The sequence below is a fragment of the Monodon monoceros genome, unplaced genomic scaffold (genome assembly GCF_005190385.1).
Source record: "Monodon monoceros isolate NGI ecotype Baffin Bay Population unplaced genomic scaffold, NGI_Narwhal_1 Super_Scaffold_7, whole genome shotgun sequence".
Classification (NCBI taxonomy): domain Eukaryota; kingdom Metazoa; phylum Chordata; class Mammalia; order Artiodactyla; family Monodontidae; genus Monodon; species Monodon monoceros.
The window spans coordinates 56,044,689-56,066,947 of record NW_021703784.1 but is presented as its reverse complement, the minus strand read 5'-3'; the positions used below and the strand labels follow the sequence as shown (position 1 = coordinate 56,066,947).

The window sequence follows — 22,259 nt, the reverse complement described above, 5'->3', positions numbered from 1 at the left end:
AAAAGGACATGAGGCAACTTTCTGCAGGATAGAAATGCTCTATATCTTGATTGTGGTGTTGGTTATGCAACTATTTACACTTGTCAAAACTCTTTTAAATTGAACACTTAAATGGATGAAATTTACTGTCAATTACGTAAATGTAAATTATACTTCAATAAGCCTGATTTTTTAAAAAGTATATAGAAAAGCTCTAAAACTGATGTTGGAGCAGAAGAAAATGGATAAGTACAGATGCATAGTGTTTTACCTTATAAAGCATGAATTAATGACAAACAATATTGGATGGTTTTTTCCTTTCCCTTTATGAAACATATGGAAAATGTAATTTAATGTTAAAAATACAATACTTGGGGGACTTCCCTGGTGGTCCAGTGGTTAGGACTCTGCGCTTCCACTGCAGGGGGCACAGGTTTGATCCCTGGTGGGGGAACTAGGATCCCACATGCCACGCAGCACGCCCCCCCACCCCCCCAAAAAAAGAAAAAGAATACAATACTTGAAAAATGCTTGAATTCTCAGTGGCTTTATAAAACAGAGTTTTAAAAAAGGATATGCAAATTACAAAAAATAAATTCATGTCAGTGTGAGTTGTGATATAATGTCAACTCCTTTACTGTTAAGTTTTCCTTCATAATTATGTAAAAGTTCCTTGATATTTGGAGGAGAGGACGTTTAAGTCATTTATTTTATGTAAGTATGAATCTAATTTTACAGAAACCACAAATACAATTGATTACTATCTTTGTAAAATGTGACATTTCTATTTAGAGAACATCTTAGGCTGTACTTGACATATGTTATTGCTGACTTTTCTTTTTAAAGAACTATAGCTTCTCAAAATCTTACAGTGTACTATTTAGGGATAAGTTAATAGTATCCATATTTTCAAAAGTTATATACTAAGCATATATTATAAGAAATGTAATACTTCAATTTTGATTTGAGTGTTTTCAGGCATTGAAATAGTTTTGACTAAGGATTTTTTTTTTTAAAGCTGTTTAACCTCCAGGGTTATCTTTATTTAATTGAAAAACAGGGACTTCCCTGGTGGTCCAGTGGGTAAGACTCCGAGCTCCCAGTGCAGGGGGCCCAGGTTTGATCCCTTGTTGGGGAACTAGATCCCGCATGCATGCTGCAAATAAGAGTCTGCATGACGCAACTAAGAGTCTGCATGCCTCAACTAAGAGTCCACATGCCGCAACTAAGAAGTCTGCATGCTGCAAACTAAGAGCCTGCATGCTGCAACTAAGACCCTGTGCAGCCAAAATAAATAAATAAGTAAGCAAATAAATAAATAAATAATTTTTAAAAAGAGAAAAGAAAAACAAAACTATTTTTTAAAGAAACAGGAAATTTAGACAAAATCCTAGTAGTCCTAAATATGCCTTAGTTACTTTGGGGAAAGGAGGAAGAGAGGAGAATGGGATCAGGGAAGTAGACACAGAAATTTAAACTGATTTTATAATTTATTTCTTTAAAAAGGAGAGCTGATTCAAAGTTAGCAAAATGCTGTGATTTAACAAAATGGGAACTGTTTACCATTCTCTGTGTTTTTAAAAAAGACAGAAATCAATTTATTAATAAGTCTCATTATTTCTTCCTTAAGTTTCTTATAAGATTCTATGAGCATCCTAATATAAAACTTTTATATCTATATTTCTAGAAAAGTCTCCAAGCTACCCTCTGCTACTCTAAACTATCTCATCCTGATTACATACTGCAGCCAGATTAATCAACCAAGAACCAACAATAAAGTCCAATTCTGATTATATCAAATGTAAAGGTTAGAAAGGGTGGGAGCAGATCTCAAAGGGGAGAGGAGTTTAAAACCTTTTTAGATTCAAATACTCTCTCCATTTCTCTGAGTTTGTGTGTAGGTTAAAAAAAAAAGGTAATTACTACTTCATACAATCTTTGGAAGGATTTAAAAAGACTTTTTATATGAAAACATCTAGTACCATGTTTGGCATATTGGCATTCAATAAATACTAGTTTTCCTTCGCCTATTCTTAATCGCCACAAGAGTCTAACACATGTGCTCTACCTGAGTTTTTTAAAAATCTCTTCATATATGGTCAGTTAATCTATGAAAAAGAAGGCAAGAATATACAATGGGGAAAGGACAGTCTATTCAATCAGTGTGCTGGGAAAACTGGAAAGCTACATGTAAAAGAATGAAATTAGAACATTTCCTTACACCATATACAAAAATAAGCTAAAATGGACTACAGACCTAAATGTAAGACTGGAAACCATAAAACTCCTAGAAGAAAACACAAAACACTCTCTGACATAATCGTAGCAATATTTTTTTGGATCTGTCTCTTATGGCAAAGGAAACAAAAGCAAAAATAAACAAATGGGACCTAATTAAACTTAAAAGCTTTTGCACAGCAAAGGAAGCCATCAACAAAATGAAAAAACAACCTACTGAATGAGAGAAAATATTTGCAAATGATATGACCATTAACGGGTTAATATCCCAAATATATAATCAGCTCATACAACTCAACATAAAAAAAACAAAACCCATTAAAAAAATGGGCAGAAAACCTGAATAGTTATTTTTCCAAAGAAAACATACAGGGACTTCCCTGGTGGTGCAGTGGTTAAGAATCTGCCTGCCAATGCAGGGAACATGGGTTCGAACCCTAGTCAGGGAAGATCCACATGCTGTGGAGCCACTAAGCCTGGGCGCCGCAACTACTGAACCTGCGCTCTACAGCCCGCAAGCCACAACTACTGAGCCTGCGTGCCACAACTACTGGAGGCGGCACACCTAGAGCCCGTGCTCCACAATGAGAGAAGCCACCGCAATGAGAAGCCCGTGCACCACAACGAAGAGTAGCCCCTGCTCACCCCAACTAGAGAAAGCCCACGCACAGCAATGAAGACCCAATGCAGACAAAAATTATGAATTAAAAAAAAAAGAGAAAACATACAGATGACCAACAGGCACATGAAGAGATACTCAACACTGCTAATTATTAGAGAAATGCAAACCCAAACTACAATCAGGTATCATCTCACATTGGTCAGAATGGCCATCATTTAAAAGTCCACAAACAATAAATGCTGGATAGGGTATGGAGAAAAGGGAACCTTCCTACACTGCTAGTGGGAATGTAAATTGGTACGGCCACTTAGGGAAAACATTAAGGAGGTTCCTCAAAAAAAAAAAAAAAAAAAAAAGAGCTACTATATGATCCCGCAATTCCACTCCTGGGTACATGTCTGAAAAAAACGAAAACGCTAATTCGAAAAGATACATGCATCCCAATGTTCATAGCAGAATTATTTACAATAGCCAAGCTATGGAAGCAACCCAAGTGTCCATCAACGGATGGATAAAGAAGATGCAATACACACACACAATGATGAAATTTTAAAAATAAATTTATTTATTTATTTATGGCTGCGTTGGGTCTTTGTTGCTGAGCGCAGGCTTTCTCTAGTTGCGGAGCACGGGCTCTAGGTGCGCAGGCTTCAGTAGTTGTGGCAGGTGGACTCAGTAGTTGTGGCTCGTGGGCTCTAGAGTACAGGCTCAGTAGTTGTGGTGCATGGGCTTAGCTGCTCCGCAGCATGTGGGATCGTCCCAGACCAGGGCTCGAACGCATGTTCCCTGCATTGGCAGGCAGATTCTTAACTTTCCTGCACCAGGAAAGTCCCCAAAATAATGAAATTTTGCTATTTGCAAGAACATGGATGGACCTGGAGGGTATTGTGCTTAGTGAAGTAAGTCAGACAGAGAAAGACAAATACTGTATGTAATCACTTATATGTGGAATACAAAAAAATAAAACAAACTAATGAATATAACAAAACAGAAACAGACTCACAGATATAGAGAAAAAACTATGGGGAGAGGAAAGGGAGGAGGGACAAAATAGAAGCAGGGGATTAAGAGGTACAAACTACTATGTGTAAAATAAATAAGCTTCAAGGATATATTGTACAGCACATGGAATATAGCCAATGTTTTATAATAACTTTTTTTTTTTTTTTTTTTGCAGTACGTGGGCCTCTCACTGTTGTGGCCTCTCCCGTTGTGGAGCACAGGCTCCGGACCGCGCAGGCTCAGCGGCCATGGCTCACGGGCCTAGCCACTCTGCGGCATGTGGGATCTTCCCGGACCGGGGCACGAACCCGTGTCTCCTGCATCAGCAGGCGGACTCTCAACCACTGCGCCACCAGGGAAGCCCTGTTTTATAATAACTTTAAATGGAGTATAAGCTATAAAAAGTTTGAATCACTGTTTCACACCTGAAACTAATATAATACTATAAATCAACTATACCTCAATTTAAAAAGAAATCTCTTCATTGTTCTTGCATGTCCCCTGTTCAGTTTCATTTCCGTGATCAGTTTCATTCTATTTTATTACTCTATTTCTCCCACTCTAAATTTTCTGCCCCCATATCCACCATCTATTCCTATCCTACTTAACCTTCAAGGCCCAGCTCAAATTCTACTTCTTACATAAAGTCTTCCTGACTTTGAACTCCTATTGCTTTTAGAAACCAGTACCAGACAGTTGACCACTTAATTGTTCTTTGTTCATGTTTGAATTTTTACTTTTAATTATTAATTATAAGTACATCAATACACTTTCCTGTTTTAAGAAATACTAATAACACAAATAAAGCTACAGAGATCTTTGACTATTATCATTCCCAGACCCCTCTTTTAGGGGAGCCAATACTGTATGTGATGTATCTTTCCAGACCTTTATCTACATCTACATACTTACAGAAATGTAGTTTTGCTTTATCTTTTTATTTTACATATATGGTATCAAATTGTACACGATGCTCTGGAACTTGCTCATTTCATTCAATAAATCTTGGAGGTCCTCTCAATACATGTAGATATGTGTATTCTTTTCAAATGTCGCAGTGTTCTAGTTTATTTATTTATCCTTTCCCCTATTGGTGGGCATTTAGGTTTTTTTATAGTTTTTACCTACATGAATAATGGAATATTTCAGAGGGAAAATGACATGAGAAAATTCTGAAGCAGAGACCACAAAACAAAACTACCACTTACACTGAAGAGATTTTCTAACAAGGTTAAGTCTGGTGAGCCGAAAGCTAAGATGACTTTGTATCTGAGAAGCATAGTATTTTTCTTTTACATTATAATTTTCATATTCTTTTGGGCATTCAGTAAGACCATTTTCATAGTTTTGTTGGTAAGGTATAGTGCTCATTAAATTATTTGGTGTAAAAGATCCCATGCAGGATTGGATACACTACCTGTCTGTTTATTCTTTCCACCAGCATTAATCATTTTCTCCATTAACTCCCAACACCAGAGGGCAGCAGCCTCAGTACTAATTAGCAATAATGTAGAGAGTAAGTGACTTATGAAAAAAATACTCCTTTAGTAAAATCTACACTAAATTACTAACCAACCTTTTATTTGGGGGAAAAGTGTTTCTAAACATATGAAATATGAAATAGGTAAAAACAACCAAATAAGCAAAACATACTGTCTTTCCACAAAGATAGATAAAAGAAACCAAATTTAGATTATCCGGGGAGGGACCATGAAAATCCGAGCTAGTGGAATATAACATTTACATTCTATGGTTAATTTAATGTATCTTATAAGTACAATTCGGAAGAACCAAATAAAGATAAATTCCTTTTCATTAGCTTTTTCAAAGAGGAGGAAAGGAAGAGATGGGGAAAAAATAATTCCAGATTAAAGATATATCCAAATAGACTTCTAATAGCCTTGTAGAAAACGTAAAGGAACTAAACAAAAAACCTTTATGAAAGAAAAAACAGGGCAAAGAAGACCCCCAAATAAAAAGCAGAAGTAGCCAGTCTACCTATTTTGAAATTTTCAGGTGGGAAAAAAGAAAGTGCTTTCAAATAAGAATCCTTTCCCTTTCAAGTATAAGTACTTTTTAAATTCACGGACTTTAATTTTTAGAACAGTTTTAGGTTTACAGAAAATTGAACAGATAATACAGGTAGTTCCCGTAAATCCTCCCACCCAATCTGTTTCCCCTGCTGTTAACATCTCGTACTGGGGCTGGAAAGAGGGGAGGTAAGGGGACTTCTTTAATGGGTATAGAGTTTCAGATTTGCAAGATTAAAAAGTTCTGGAGATCTGTTTCATAAAAATGTGAATATGAGGGCTTCCCTGGTGGCGCAGTGGTTGAGAGTCCGCCTGCCGATGCAGGGGACACAGGTTTGTGCCCCAGTCCAGGAAGATCCCACATGCCGTGGAGCGGCTGGGCCCGTGAGCCATGGCCGCTGAGCCCGCACGTCCGGAAGCCTGTGCTCCGCAATGGGAGAGGCCACAACAGTGAGAGGCCCACATACCGCAAAAAAAAAAAAAAAAAAAAGTTAAGATGGTAAATTTTATGTTTTTTACCTCAATAAAAAATTAAAATTTTCTGTTTTGTCTTCAGATTGATCCTCAACATTGAAAATAATAAGTACCAGGTTAAGATCGTCTAAATATTGTTCACTACAGACTCTAGTAGTGGGCTTGGATAAAATTTCCTTCTCACCAGGCCCACCTTGTGTCTTCTGAAGGTATTGAGATCAAATGGATTTTTTTTTTCCTTAAGCTCCATCAATTAATTGTTCAAAATCATGCCCTGTTTTAGTTTTCTTCAGTTTTGAACCATAACTTGCTTATTCAGGTCTGTTTTCCTTCCTTCCTCCCCTCCCTCCCTCCTCCCCTTCCTCCCTTTCTTCCATCTGTGGATAACTGCTTTTCTTTTTTTGATGTTGCTGTTGCCAGAAATAACATGCCATCTTCAACATTATCATTAACATCTTCCAGCTTTTTATTACTTATGGCATAGACACTGCATCCTTTTTCACGACACATTTCTTTGAAGCCCAATGTCAAACTAGTACACAGTTGTCACCTGGGATTTCTTTACACTGGACTCCTGGGGTAGTTCCTTCATGTCAGCTTCCCTCATATTTCCTATTTCCTTTCGCTATAGGTTTCTTCAACTTGTGCTTTTATATTTTCTATTGCATTTGGCAGGGGGTGGAGGAATACAGTTGTTTTTTTTTTCCTTAACTCCCAAGAGCTCATTCTTCTTTCCTCTTCCTTTTTCATAGCATCTTTCCTTGTTTGATGGAATAATTATCCTTTTAAACTTAATTTTAAGATTTTAAGTTCTTATGTTCCCTTATTTACCTCAGTTCCTTTCTGGGTCCATTGCTTTGTTTTTATTTTTCATGCTGCTTGTTTTCTTTACATAACTTGATCCTGGGTTAGTCATTGATATCCACAGATTTTTCTGGGAAGCTGGTATGGGTTTTCTCTGGTTTTGTATACATAGGTATGTTTTCTGCCAATCTCTTCTCAAATAAAATGGCCAATTGGGAGCTCTGTATTTGTGAGCTAAGCTTACTGTTCTGGAGACTTTGTTAGCACTGATTACATTATTTAAGCTTTCAAAAGAATAACTAAAACTAATGGCATAATGAAATTTAGGCAGGGTGGGGACTTCCCTGGCAGTCCAGTGGTTAAGACTTCGCCTTCCAGCGCAGGGGGTGCGGGTTTGATCCCTGGTTAGGTAGCTAAGATCCCACATGCCTTGTGGCCAAAATACCAAAACATAAAACAGAAGCAATATTGTAACAAATTCAATACAGACTTTAAAAAGGGTCCACATCAAAGAAAAAAATCTTAAAAAAAAAAAGTTTAGGTAGGGTGGAGAACAGTGTGAGTGAGCTCTCATTTTTCATAGTATGTATTTGACAGATAATATCCAAAACAAATCAAGGAATAGTGGTACTAGCATATTATTTAGTCTTTTGATGGTAGTCATGAGAATAACTAAAGACAAACAGTTAAAAATGGTTTTTAAGGAGCAAACTGAGGATGAGGAGAGGCAATTAGGAACGCCACTTTCTATTATAATACCTTTGTACTAATTTTTAAAAATCATACACACGTATTTCTTTGAAATAAAAATAAATTAAAAAATAAAATGGTAGAAACTGAAGAGCAAATGTAAGAAATTTGGAAAGAAAAAAAATGTGTGTGTGTGTGTGTGTGTGTGTGTATCTCCAAACCCTTATTTATATGTACTAAATCTCTTGGACAGAGGGAGAATGTTGTTGCCAAGGAAACCTAAGCAACTGTTGAGCAGCAAATTCACCTCTTTTAAAAAATATTTCATGGCAATTTATTCTGCAGAATATTACAGCCTACCACAGCTTTCACAAAACTCAGTAAAATGGTTTTAATGAGGTCCTTGAAACTTGGTTTATTATGTCACTAACATTTACTAAATATTCAGGTTAGAGTCTAGTACAGTGATAAGAAAACTAGAGTAAAGGTCAGATATCCTAGGTTTGGTACCAAGTGTACCACTTAAAAGCCATATGTCCTTGAGCAAGTCGTTTTCCTTGTCTGAAACTAAATTTCTTTACTTATAAAAATAGGGATAACTACTACCTAGCCTGCCTACCATACACGGTTGCTGTGAATATCAAATGATTCAGATCATCAAGGTTTGAAACACTACACAAATAAATTCAAGTAATAAGCACTAATATTTTCCAAAATTAATAAGGTGATAAGTGCTCTTCATTGATTAAATGCCAAATTATGTAAAGTATTAGAAAAATGTGAACAAAAAATGTAATATAGACCAGTATTGTAAAAATTGGATTGAACTAGGTGGCAGATCCAAGTTCTGGTCCAGGCTCTACCCACCACAACTGATAATTTCCACAACTTCTTTGGGTCTCTGCACAATGAAACTGGACTAGACAACCTTTGTAGAGGTGCTTCATGGGTGTGTTTTCCATCACATGATGATGATTTAAAAGGAAATTCATTCACCACTTTTAAAACAATTTGGGCTATATTTTGCTTGAAAAACTTTCACTGCTAGATGTTTGAAAATCACTGACTTTAGAATGAAGTCTTTTATTTCTATTTTCAGGCATTTCATAACCCTAACCTAACTAACTTATCTTTACCTTTACCTTCTACTCTTTCTCAACATAGACCTACATTCTGAGACCATAGTACTCTACTCATTATTTCTCAAAACGCCAAGCCAATTCCTGCCTCCATATTGTTTTCAATATGTATGTAGCTGTTGCTGCTACATCTGGCTGAGCAGCTCTGCCCTGGGTCCCATCCCACTCCCCACCCATACATTCACACACCCAAATTTGGCCAGTGCTTAATATCTTTGATAAGACTGTTTTCAAAAAGTTAAAATTTACAGCATATCAAAAACAGGAGAGAGTTGTCATGTTAAAGAGAACCTGGCATCTAGGCCAGCAAGACTTGTCTGTAATTTGATAGAATGTATGAAAGCTGTGAAAGAAAGACGTAGGAAGGAACTGAGGGCCTTAGTCAGCTCTAAAAGATAGAAGGGGAGAGCACTGTAGAAGAGTCATCTGCGCATTGCCTGGAGGAGGAACACCTTGATCCACAGACTTGTTGGATTCCAGTGGTAGGACAGTCCCATCATAGAGATTGATGCATTTACTTATTACAGGCTAATGCTGTTAAACATTTATGCCATATATCTGACTCCCTGTGATTTGATTTCACAATCACTAAAAATATTCTGATTCTTTGACTTCCCTTATGGTGCATCTAGAAAATGGCTTGACTGAGACAAATCTATTTATATTACAACTGTACCATAAATTAATAAAACAGCATTCTGAATTCAGACATCAGTTTCTGTAACCTTGAGCCGGGTGAGTCCATCCTGAGACAAGACAGACTAACAAATTAGTCTGAAGGTATAGGAACCAAGGGTCAGATTCTGGACTATACTAAACGGCACAACAGAATGCCACTCCATAGGAACAGGAAGGGGTACATGGGACCTCCCCTGTCTTGTTGCACTAATTTCTTTTTAACACTTACATACACCTTTATTTATTCAAGGCCACTAACGACATACTAATGCGTTTCTATGACCTGGTCTACATGCCTTTCCAACAATTTCTCTCTATGTACCCTAAGCTACAGCAGAAACAAATATTCTAAGTATACACATTAATGTTTTTATCTCTACTTGGAATATTCCTCCTCTCAATGTTGACAAGTCTAAATTTTAATTAATCCTGAAGGTTCAGCACAGATAACACCTTTTTCATGAAGAGATTTCAAAGAACACCACCCACCAAGGCTAAAACTAGCAATACTGGTGACCTAGGCAAGTAGCAAATTGCCTTTAGATCAACTTATGTCTTAGTACTATGTGCCTCACCGGAGTCATCAAGAATCAGGGCATTTGGTAGGTTCTTTTTTTCACTATAAAAAAAATAAATAGGTATTAATCAGGTATTAAACTCAGTTTCTCTGTGCTGGAAGACCAGATATGCCATCCACGTGTAATGCAATAAATGCTGTTGGTCTGATCTATTATTTTACATTTCTGCACTCTACATTTCAGTGCCCTGGGACATCATAGCCTAGCTTACCTACACTATCTATCTACAGTAGATACACCTTTGCTTACTAATTAAAAGTATTTTTCTCATTAAGAGAGGGATCAATTAAGTAAATATTATTTTTATTAAATAATTATTAAACTTATTTAAATCTATTTATCTGTTAAAGGCACTTGTTACTTGCTCCCTGTATTATATTTGTGAGCTTTTGTTTTATTTTCCCTTCTATTTTCTTTGAAGATACAATCCATATCTAGTTCATCTTTGTGTCTCCCACAGATTTTCAGCCAGTGCCTTGTATGTAGAGGGCACTTTAAATATAAATTAATTTCTCTTCCACTCACAGTGAAAGCTCTCCTCATTCTTTTTAGATGCATCCCATCTTCTTATTGTCTTCCTTGACTACACAGTCCACAGGTCACTTACTTTTAAACTACTATAAAAACTGACTGCCTATAAACCATTTAATTGCCACCAATACCACCCTTGCGTTATCTTTTTACATGTATATGTATTTCATAGTCTTTTTACATTTTAGTATACCCCAACAATATCTAGGTATAGCATGGACAATTAGTAAATATTAATTCATTCAGGTAATATTTTTTAAAAAATCAAATCAACAGACCCATTAGGAAAAGTGTAGTCAAAACTGGCACCTAGGGCTTCACTGGTGGCGCAGTGGTTGAGAGCCTGCCTGTCGATGCAGGGGACACGGGTTCGTGCCCCGGTCCGGGAAGATCCCACATGCCGCGGAGTGGCTGGGCCCGTGAGCCATGGCCGCCGAGCCTGCGCGTCCGCAGCCTGTGCTCCGTAACGGGAGAGGCCACAACAGTGCGAGGCCCACGTACCGCAAAAAAACAAAAAAAACTGGCACCTAAAGAGAACAAAAGATTTCTCCCATGGCAATGAAAAACAAACTCCTATTGTTGAAGGGCCAAAGGCTATGACATACATAATAGTTACTAGGAAATTAAATTGTGTTGGAATTCTACAAGTGTCTTTGAAGTTCATAAATCTTCCTTTCACTTTAGGGAGACACAAGTGCAACCACGTCCATTTACTGACAGCAGATGGCTTTAAACAACAGCAATTAACTATATTAAACATATAAGGATAACTTTCACTTGTAATTTAGTTAGATATCCCTGCTGAAGATATTTATACAGTCAGTTTGTAGTATATATCATTTCACAGTATGCTAAGCCTTAGCTCCTTTATTTCTATTAGGCTTCCTCCTCCCTAATGAACCAAAAGTAGAAGAGCAATCTCTGAATCTTCACTTCTTTTGTATCCTTTCACAACAAGGAACTATATTCACAGCAGGCAATTAATAAATAAAAAGTTCAGCTTTTCTTACTGAGTTTCCACACTGTTAATAAGTAGATGAAATACAAAAATACATCAATAGCTCAAAAGGAAAAAGAGAGACAGCAGGGGAAAAATGTGGTTTCACTTCCAAATGTGAATAAAAATAATTATGGATGTAAGGAGGCCAGCTTTAGGTTTCAATCATTGTTTTTCCACTACCTAATAATTTGCTATTCAGCTCCTGCTGTCACATAGCTTTTGAGTTGGGTGGCATAAGCTCACCAGATAACCTAATGGATTTAAAGTTATTTGCATTTTGCACATCCTTATGATAATTAATGGGATACCACAGATTTTTCACACTTGATTGAAAAAATATATATGTATATACATACATATTTTTTATATATATGGTCAAATCCTACAAGAAGGGTGTTAGCTCTCTAGTATCTCAGTCAGAACACTCTAGAGCCTTGCTACTCAAAGTGTGGTCCACAGCCCAGCAGCATTGGTAACACTTGGGAGCTCATTATGAGGCAGAAGCTCAGGCCCCACCCCAGGTGTCCTAAATCACAACCTGCATTTTAAGATCTCCAGGTGATCTGTAAGCACTGTAAAGTTTGAGCCGCACTTGTTTAGACTCCACAGGAGGAATTAGAATGTCCAAGATACACATGATCAAGTAATACTAAATAACTCATAATTGCTTATTTGTTGGTCTTCCTCATCTGCTGACTGAAGGCTTTTCGAGGGCAGGAACCCTTTCTAGCTTCCTCACCACCAGCATACGCTGGACCTAAAAGGCCCTGAAGCACTACCCAGTGCTCAATGGATATTTTTTGCTGAATGCATGAATGACTGAACAAAGTGAAAAAAAACTTTTTAAGAAAGCTAATAATCCTTTAGGAAATTGAATAACATGATTTCACATATTACCACACTAATACTTTAATTCAGTATTATTAATTCCATTTAAAATATGTCGACTTCTCTATTTCAACAAATTCATTTAATGCATTCGACAAAGCAAAAGCCTGGATTATCTTCCTCTGTTGGAGCCAAGGGCCTCTTACAAGTGAAATAACTGCATTTTAATTTTAGCTCTCACATATCCATCCTATATGCCTGCACAAGATGAAATCATCGCAACAATTTGGAGGGGGTGGGGGCGGAATAGAGGAGGAATGGGTAAAGCAAAAACAATTCTGTATCAGGAGCATCACATGAAATCTGGAAAACATGATTTTTGGAATAGGATACTTCCATAAAATAACTCCCGGCCAGAGAAAGAAAGAGAACCCTTATCTTTCTCAAGAGCAAAAGGTGATATTAGAGAATACAAGGGAGCGATAAAAGACCAGCGACTACCTAGCGACGCAAGGTGGAAACACACCAGAACAGAACTAAAAAGGATAGCGGTTAGATAGCGTCCAAGAACAGAGCAAAAAACCACTTTCAGATTTGCAGAGAAGGAAGTCAAGAGAGAAGAAAGGGGAAAGGAAACAGATGTATTAAGGGTATAGCTTACGACGATAATTATTATTTTTTGGATTAAGAGGGATGACATACACTTGGAGGGGGGGGGAGGATGGGAGGAAGGGAGGTTGCACTTTCGCGCACTGCAAAAGGAAGGGACTACAGGCGTTCTTTCCCAGCTCAGACGGTCCCAGGGAGGCAGCCCAGGCATAGGTGGGTGGCAACGCCCGGCTCCGCTAGCCGCTGCCGCATGGCCTGAGCCATCTCCCCCACAGCCTGCCGAGCACCGGGTGGGGACAGGAAAGGGCGTACACTGGGTAGGGGGCGGATGTCGGGCTGACCAGGTACCCACCTTATCCCAAGGGAGCCACTCCCAATGGCCGTGTGTAGCTGAGGGTCGCCGGAGTGATAGGGGGCGGATGCCGGGCTGACCAGATACCCACCTTATCCCAACGGAGCCACTGCCCGATGGCCGTGTCTAGCTGAGGGTCCCCGGTGTGATAGGGGGCGTGGAGTAGGTTGGAGTTCAGGTCCCCCTCTGCGTTTTCAGCCATGGCAGCCAGACTTGGGTGTGCGGGCCTGGGGGAGCGGCAAAGACACGTAGCTGGAGGGGCTTGACGTGCGCTCACCAGGATCCCGACGGCCCCTCCTCACTGAAGGGCATCGGAGACCAACCGCAGGATGTTTGTGCCAGCTCCTGCCGCAGCTTTGGGGAAGCAGGAGAGAGGGGGGACGCGGCCGCCCCGCTCCCAACTAGACCAGCTCCTGGTCTCTCTGGGCGACCAGACTGAGGCGGTCCCACCGCGAGAGAACAACAGTCCTAGATGTCTGGGTCGTGGCCCCGCCGCGGCCGCCGCACTCGCACTCTAGGCCCCGCCCACCGCGCCGCTGGCCCCGCCCCTTCCCAACCCCACTGACTTAAGCTTCCGAGACCCGAGGCGCGAGCCGGGAAGCGCGCTTCCGACGTCTCCCGAGCTGCGCAAGTTAGGACCCGCGGGGTGGTGAGGAATTAGGGCACAGCCCTTTTTGTTTTTTAATTTGCCTTTTTCCACGTGTTTTATCCTTGTTACAACCCCCACACACTCCCACGCGTCTCATTTTCTGGATCAGCCGCTACGGCCACCACAACGCGCTCCGCCTCAGGGATCGCTTTGTGAATCCCCGTCGCGCGCGTAGGCCCCCTCCCGTTTGGTCTTGGGGCGCCCGCCGGCGGGAGGGTGCGCGGAGCTGTCCCCGCACGGCGTCACGGGAGTTGTAGTTCTTTTCTTTCCTCGAGGTATGTGGAGGCCGCCGCAAAGACTACAACTCCCGGCAGCTCCGCGCCCTGCGTTTTCTCAAAGGAAAAAAGATCTACCTCTAGGCTGTTCCCTACAGACACGCCCTGTCCGTGTTAGGTTCGCTGCGGTTTGTGGCTCTGGGCTTCAATTAAATTAAACAAGGACTGGTACAGTAAGGGGACAGCTGATACCCATTAAGTGCTTTACAGTTTACGAATCGCGTTTTGTCGTTTCAACCGTCGTGTGACAGAGTAAATGGACGTGATCCATCCTCATTTTACACACAAAGAGGAAACTGCCTCTGAGTGAACCGACTTTTTCAAAGAGGCAGAATTCGTGATGGAACAAGGGTTCCAACCTCATTTCAGGTCTCAGATGGCAGTTGTTTTTGCTCTGCTGCTACAGTGGACTGGGAGGCAGGAAGAACAAGATGACTGGGGAAAAACAAAAATCAAGTTGTGAAAGAGAGAAGATGTGTCAGCATTTAACCATAACATAAGAATGAATAAGAGAGTGCAAAAATCAATGGCAGTAGGAATACAGAGGAAGAAGAAAGATTATTGAAATAGTCTTAAATTTCTCCTTATTTTGGCCTCCTCTCTTCTACAAGAATGCTCACCTTTCAAGTCACACGACTTTAGGTGTGGGAGATGCTGAGAAGTGCTTACCTGTCAGACGCAGCTGCTCCTGAGTTTCTTGGTGTAGCCTTACAATGGCTCCATGATTTTGATCGAGTATCTTGTAACTCTTTCTCTGGTCAGCATTTTTGCAAGGAGAGTGTAATAATATTTACACCTTGGCTACAGTAACTTAATGAATGGCTTTAAAATGCTTTGAGGTTCCCAGATAAAAGACATAATAAATTCAAAGTATTACTTTCTTTCCTTTAAAAATGCCACTTACCATGATAAAATCCCAAGTACCACGGTACAAAAGGATTGTAGCACCAATCCCTAAAAAATAACGTGCTGTGGTTGGGAATTACAGTTTTTGCTAATCAGTTGGGTGTTTCCTTTATGGAGTCAGCGGGTTGTTTTAATCACACAAGGCCTGGGAAATAGCCATGAGTCCTGGAGAGATTCATCATTCACTATCATCAGCATTATTGTCTGCGATGAACGTTAATTAAACATGTACTCTATGCTAAGCGTTATGCCAGGGGCTGAGGCTACAAGAAAGTATGCAATTGTTCATTTCAAGAAGTAAAATCTGTCTGGGCAGACAGGATGTATGCAAGAAAAGATAGCCCATGATAAACAGCAAGCGCTTTTTGCAGACAACTGTTAAGGATTTAGAGTGTGAGATAGTCGATAAGAGCAACAAGTGACAGAAGGGACCAGCAATGAGCTTTGAAGGATAAAAAATTAATAACTAGAGAAAAAGGTAGAGGGCATTTTAAACCCATAGACCATTGGTCTCCCTAGGAGTTTGTTTAAAATATATATTCCTAAAAAAAAAATATATATATATATATATATATATATATATTCCTGGTGGCGCAGTGGTTGAGAGTCCGCCTGCCGATGCAGGGGACACGGGTTTGTGCCCCGGTCTGGGAAGATCCCACATGCTGCAGAGTGGCTAGGCCCGTGAGCCATGGCTGCTGAGCCTGCGCGTCCGGAGCCTGTGCTCCGCAACGGGAGAGGCCACAACAGTGAGAGGCCCACATACCGCAAAAAAAAAAAAAAAAAAAAAATATATATATATATATATTCCTGGACACTGCCCCAGAAATTCTGAATCAGTGCATTGGGATGGGGATAGGGCCTAGGTACGTACATATTTAACAGATATCTATTGATTGTGACATAGGTGGCTACTCAAAGTGTGATAGGAGGACCAGTCTATTAATCCTCTGGGAGCTTATTTAGAAATATAAAATTTCAGGCCCCATCCCAATCTACTGAATCAGAATCTGAATTTTAACAAGATCCAGTGATGATTTATATACATATTAAATTTGATTAAGCAGTGGTTTTTATAAGACAATTCTATTTCTATTCTGAGAAACACTACTAAGTCAACAGAACTTTCAAGAGATATAACTATATAGGGCAAGTATAAAAGATGGGAGAAATACAAGTTCTAATTCAATACCAGAGTCAACCAGCCCTCAATTTTATCAGCAAGATCATGACAGACATAAACTGGTTACCAGAAACTGCCCAGCATCTCCAGCTTGTTGCTTAGGAATTGAAGGGTAACCAAGAGGACCCAGAACTCATCAAATACAAGAATGGTATCTAAGTATGCCCAAAAGAGGGAGTATAATAGTCTTCCTAGTCAGGGAAGCTCAGAAGCTTTCATTTCTGTTGGAATTTGCCCAGGGTGTCCTGCATTTTTATTTGCTAAATCTGGCAACCCTAACTGTGGTTATGAAAGAGAATAGCTCTCTTGATCCTAATATATACCTTTTATTTATTGTCTTTAAAAATTGAATTAAAGGGCTTCCTTGGTGGTGCAGTGGTTGAGAGTCCACCTGCCGATGCAGGGGACGTGGGTTCGTGCCCTGGTCCGGGAGGATCCCACATGCCGCAGAGCGGCTGGGCCCGTGAGCCATGGCCGCTGGGCCTGCGCGTCCGGAGCCTGTGCTCTGCAACGGGAAAGGCCACAACAGTGAGAGGCCTGCGTACCGCAAAAAAAAAAAAAAAAAAAATGAATTAAGATACTCAAACTTCTCATTCTGTTAAGGTAGCAAGAAATTAAATTTTCATCAATATCAGGGATTCTCATCTCCAACCCAGGCTTTAAACGATACTGGGGAAAGAGAGCAGATAGCTCTAGTTCATCAAGGTTTCTGCTAACATCTGTATTGTCCAGGGTCATAGTGGTCTCTGGAACTCTGACAGCTTTCTCCTTGCATACCATTCAGGTATGGCCAGGAAAGTTGGCTGAGGCTATGAACTCCAAAGCCTCTGTCTAGGCACATGGCCATCTCCTCTAAAATCCTGCCAGTTCCTTGAAATGCTGCACCAAGCAGAGCTCAGGTCTCATCACCTTCCTATTTTAAAACTTTAAAATTTGAGGAAATATGTCATTCTATCATTTTGCTTATGATCACTCTGAAAAGAGACGTATTTTCTCTTCTTGTTGTTCCCAAAGATGCTTGTCATAAACTCCAGTGAATGCTGTATTAAAAAAAAAAAAAAACGAAAGGAAATGAGTATCTTGCAAGCAACTTTCTACTTTTAGCTCCCTTACTTAAAATATCTCCTGAGGGACTTCCCTGGTGGTCCCGTGGTTGAGACTCCACGTTCCCAGTGCCGGGGGCCTGGGTTCATTCCCTGGTCAGGGAACTAGAGCCCGCATGCCACAGCTAAAGATCCTGCACGTGGCAACAAAGATCCCGTGTGCAGCAACTAAGACCTGGTGTGGCCAAATAAGTAAATTAATGAATTAAAAAAAAACAACAACAAAAACCCTCTGCTGAGACAGGGGATACAACAGCAACAAATAAAAAGTGGTTTTCTTTGTGTAAGAGGGAAAAGATGCAGAGCACACCTGGGATTAGGGTGAAGCAAGGTAAAAACAGCTTTATTGAGATATAATTCACATACCAAACAATTTACCCGTTTAATGTATACAATTTACTGTTTTTTTGTTATGTTCACAGATATGTACAAACATCACCACAGTCAATTTTAGAACATTTTCATCACCTCAAAAAGAAATCTTACGCCCTTTAGCTATCAGACCCCTGTCGCCCTATCTCCCACTCCCAGGCCTAAGCAATCACTAATCTACTTTCTATCGCTATAGATTTCCCTGTTCTGAACATTTCATATAAATAGAATCAAATACTATGGGGTCTTTTGTGACTAACTTCTTTCACTTATCATAGTGTTTTCAAAGTTCATTCATGTTGTAGATGTATCAGTCTTTCATTCCTTTCTATAGTTGAATAATATTCAATATGTAGGTTTACAACATTTTGTTGATCTGTTTGTTCATTGGTGGACATTTGGGTTGTTTCTGCCTTTGGCTATTATGAATAATGCTGCTATAAACATTCACGTACAGTTTTGTGTAGAATATGTTTTCGTTTCCCTTACGTATATACCTAAGAGTGGATTTCCTGGATCATGTGGTAACTTCTATGTTTAATCATTTGAGAAACAGCCAGACTATTTTCCACAGCAGCTGCACCATTTACATTCACACCAGCAGTGTATCCAGGTTCCAATTTCTCCACAGATTTTCCAACACTTGTTATTATCTCACTGTTTGATTCTAGCCATTTTAGTGAGTGTGAAGTGGTATCTCATTGTGGTTTTGATTTGCATTTCCCTAAAGACTAATAATGTTGAGAATCTTTTCATGTACTTATTGGTCATTTGTATATCTTCTTGGGAGAAATGTCTATTCAGATCCTTTTCCCATTTAAAAAAATGTTTTTAAGTTATTGAGTTGTAAGATTTCTTTATATTTCTGGACATAAGCCCTGAAACAATTCAGATATATGATTTACAAATATACCCCTTCATTCTGTGGGTTGTCTTTTAATATTCTTTTTTTTTTTTTTTTTAAGTATCTCTATTTCTCTGGGGTTTTTTTTTTTTTTTTTTTGGCCTTGTGGGTTGTGGGATCTTAGTTCCCTGACAGGGATTGAACCTGGGCCTTTGGCAGTGAGAGTGCTGAGTCCTAACCACTGAACCGCCAGGGAATTCCCCATATTCTTTTCAGTGTCCTTTGAAGAACAAACGTTTTTTGTTTTGAGGAAGTCTGGTTTATTTTTGTTGTTGTTGCTGATAATTTTGGTGTCATATCTAAGAATCCTTTGCCAAATCTTAGGTTATAGAGATTTTCCCTTTATTTTCTTCTAAGAGTTTTTATAGTTCTAGCTCTTACATTTAGGTCCTTGATACCTTTCGAGTTAATTTTTATATATGGTGTTAGGAAGGGATCTAACCTCATTCTTCTGCATATGGCTATTCAATTGTCCCAGGACCATTTGTTCTATTCTTTCCTTATTGGATGGTTTTGGCATTCTTGTTGAAAATTAGTTGGCTATAGACATATGGGTTTATTTCTGGACTCTCAGTTCTAGTCCATTGATCTATATGTCTATCCTTGTGCTAGTACCACATTGTCTAGATTACTATTACTTTTTTTTTTTTGGCCACACAATGTGGCATGTGGGATCTTAGTTCCCCGACCAGGGATTGAACCCACACCCCCTGCATTGGAAGCTTGGAGTCTTAATCACTGGACCACCAGGGAAGTCCCTAGATTACTGTTACTTTGTATCAAGATTTGAAATCAGGAGGGATAAATTAGGAGGTTGGGATTAACACATACACACTACTATATATAAAATAGATAATCAACAAGGACCTACTGTATAGCACAGGGAACTCTGCTCAATATTGTGTAATAACTTACATGGAAAAAGAATCTGAAAAAGAATAGATACATGTATATGTATAGCTGAATCAATTTGCTGTACACCTGAAACTAACACAACATTGTAAATCAACTATGCTCCAATATTAAAAAAGAAAAAAGATTTGAAATCAGGAAGTATGACTCCCACTTTGTTCTTCTTTCTTAAGACTATTTTGACTATTCTAGGTCCCTTACAATTCTATATAAATTTTACAAGGATTTTGTCAATTTCTACAAAGAAGTCAGCTGGAATTGGGATTGGGATTGCGTTGAATCTGTAGATTAGACTGGGGAGTATCCTTGTCTTAGCAAGGTTAAGTCTTCTGATCCATGAACATGTGGTATTTTTCCAATTATAGATCTTCTCTAATATCTTTCAACAGTGTTTTGTGGCTTTCAGAGTATAATTTTTGCACTTCTTTCATTAAATTTATTCCTAAATACTTTATTCTTTTGGATGCAATTGTAAATGGAATTGTTTTCTTAATTTCATTTTTCAGTAGTTCATGCAAATGTATAGAAATACAATTGGCTTTTGTATACTTATTGTATCTTGAAAACTTGCTGAACTTTTTATTAGTTCTAATCATTTTTTAGTGAATTTCCTAGGATTTTCCATATACACTAGCATGTCATCTGTGAATAGATAATTTTACTTCTTCCTTTCCAATCTAAATGACTTTTATTTCTTTTTCTTGCCTATTTGCCCTGCCTAGAACCTCCAGTACAAGGCTGAATAGAAGTGGCAAGAGCAGACATCCTTGTCTCATTCCTGACCTTAGGGGGAAAACATTCAGCCTCTCATCAGTAAGTATAATGTTAACTCTGGAGTTTTATTGTGTGGATATTCTTTATCATATTGGCGAAGTTCCCTTCTGTTTCTAGTTTGTTGAGTGTTTTTGTCATGAAAGAGTGTTGGATTTTGTCACTCTTCTGTATCTATTGAGATGTTCATGTAAGTTTTGGTTTTTTATTATATTGATATGAAGTATTACATTAATTGATTTTGGGAAGTTGGACCAAACTTGCATCTTGCTTGGTCACGGTATATCATTGTTTTTATATGTTTCTGCATTTGGTTTGCTAGTATTTGTTGAGGATTAATTTGACCATATTCATAATAGATATTGGTCTATAGTTTTTTTGTGATGTGTTTTTCTGGTTTTAGTATCAGAGTAATACTGGCGTAGTAAAATGAAATGAGAAGTGTTCTGTCCTCTTCTAATTTTTGGAAGAGTTTGTGAAGAATTGGCATTAATTCTTTAAACTTTTAGTAGAATTCAGTGGTGAAGCCATCTGGGTCTGGAGTTTGTGGGTACTTTTCTAATTATTGACTCAATCTCTCCACTTGTTATAGGTCTATTCATTTATCTATTTCTTCTTGAGTCTATTTCAGTAGTTTGTGTCATTGTAGGAATTTGTCCACTTTACCAAGGTTATCTAATTTGTAGGCATAAAATTGTTTATAGTACTCCTTTATAATCCTGTTTATTTATTTTCTGTAAGGTCAGTGATAATGTCCCTTCTTTTATTTCTGATTCTAGTACTTAAAGTCTGTTTCCCCGCCACCCCCCCACAACCCGACCCCCTGCCCCGGTCCGTCTAACTAAAGGTTTATCAATTTTGTTGCTGTTTTCAAAGAACTAACTTTTAGTTTCATTGATTTTCTCTATTGCTCTTCTATTCATTATTTCATTAATTTCCACTCTAATCTTTATTATTTTTCTTTTTCTAATTTCCTAATTTTCTTTTCATCAGAATGTAATCTTCTAAACTGGATGGGCCTTGGGTTTTGTGTATATGCATGTATTCCAATAAAACTTTATTTACAAAAACATGTGGCAGACCAGATTTGGCCTCTGAGCCACCGTTTGCCCATTCCTGATCCAGAGTAATGGATCCAAACCCTGGATGCATAGCATTTTAAGGAACCGACTCCTGTGTCTTACTCCCTAAGATTCTAATTCAACTGATCTGGGTTGGAGCATGGTAATTAGTGGGGTATTTTTGTTTTGTTTTGTTTTGTTTTTGTTTTTGTTTTTTTTTCGGTACGCTGGCCTCTCACTGCTGTGGCCCCTCCCATTGCGGAGCACAGGCTCCAGACGTGCAGGCCCAGCGGCCATGGCTCACAGGCCCAGCCGCTCCGTGGCATGCAGGATCCTCCCGGACCGGGGCACGAACCCGCGTCCCGCCGCATCGGCAGGCGGACCCTCAACCACTGCGCCACCAGGGAAGCCCAATTAGTGGTTTTTTGCTTGCTTGTTTTTTGTTTTAAGCTCTCCCAGGTGTTTCAAATGTGTAGCCAAGGCCAAGAGCGATCTTTTCAGAGCAGGGATTTGACCTTTGGGGTGTGTGTGTGTGTGTGTGTGTGTGTGTGTGTGTGTGTGTGTGTGTG

The 22,259-nt window shown here is 39.2% G+C and overlaps 1 protein-coding gene and 1 pseudogene across 1 annotated transcript in view; one reads left to right on the top strand and one right to left on the bottom strand.

Annotated features, from left to right (window-relative positions):
* Positions 1-14,023, bottom strand: part of PGM2L1 (phosphoglucomutase 2 like 1) — a 63,227-nt gene extending 49,204 nt beyond the window's left edge. The window contains exon 1 of the mRNA XM_029209359.1: positions 13,646-14,023. Within this exon, the coding sequence (XP_029065192.1) occupies positions 13,646-13,756 (111 nt within the window). The 5' untranslated portion in view covers positions 13,757-14,023. The remainder of the gene's footprint in view (positions 1-13,645) is intronic.
* A 170-nt stretch (positions 14,024-14,193) lies between these two features.
* The window catches only part of LOC114887734, a 67,880-nt pseudogene continuing 59,814 nt past the window's right edge, over positions 14,194-22,259 (top strand).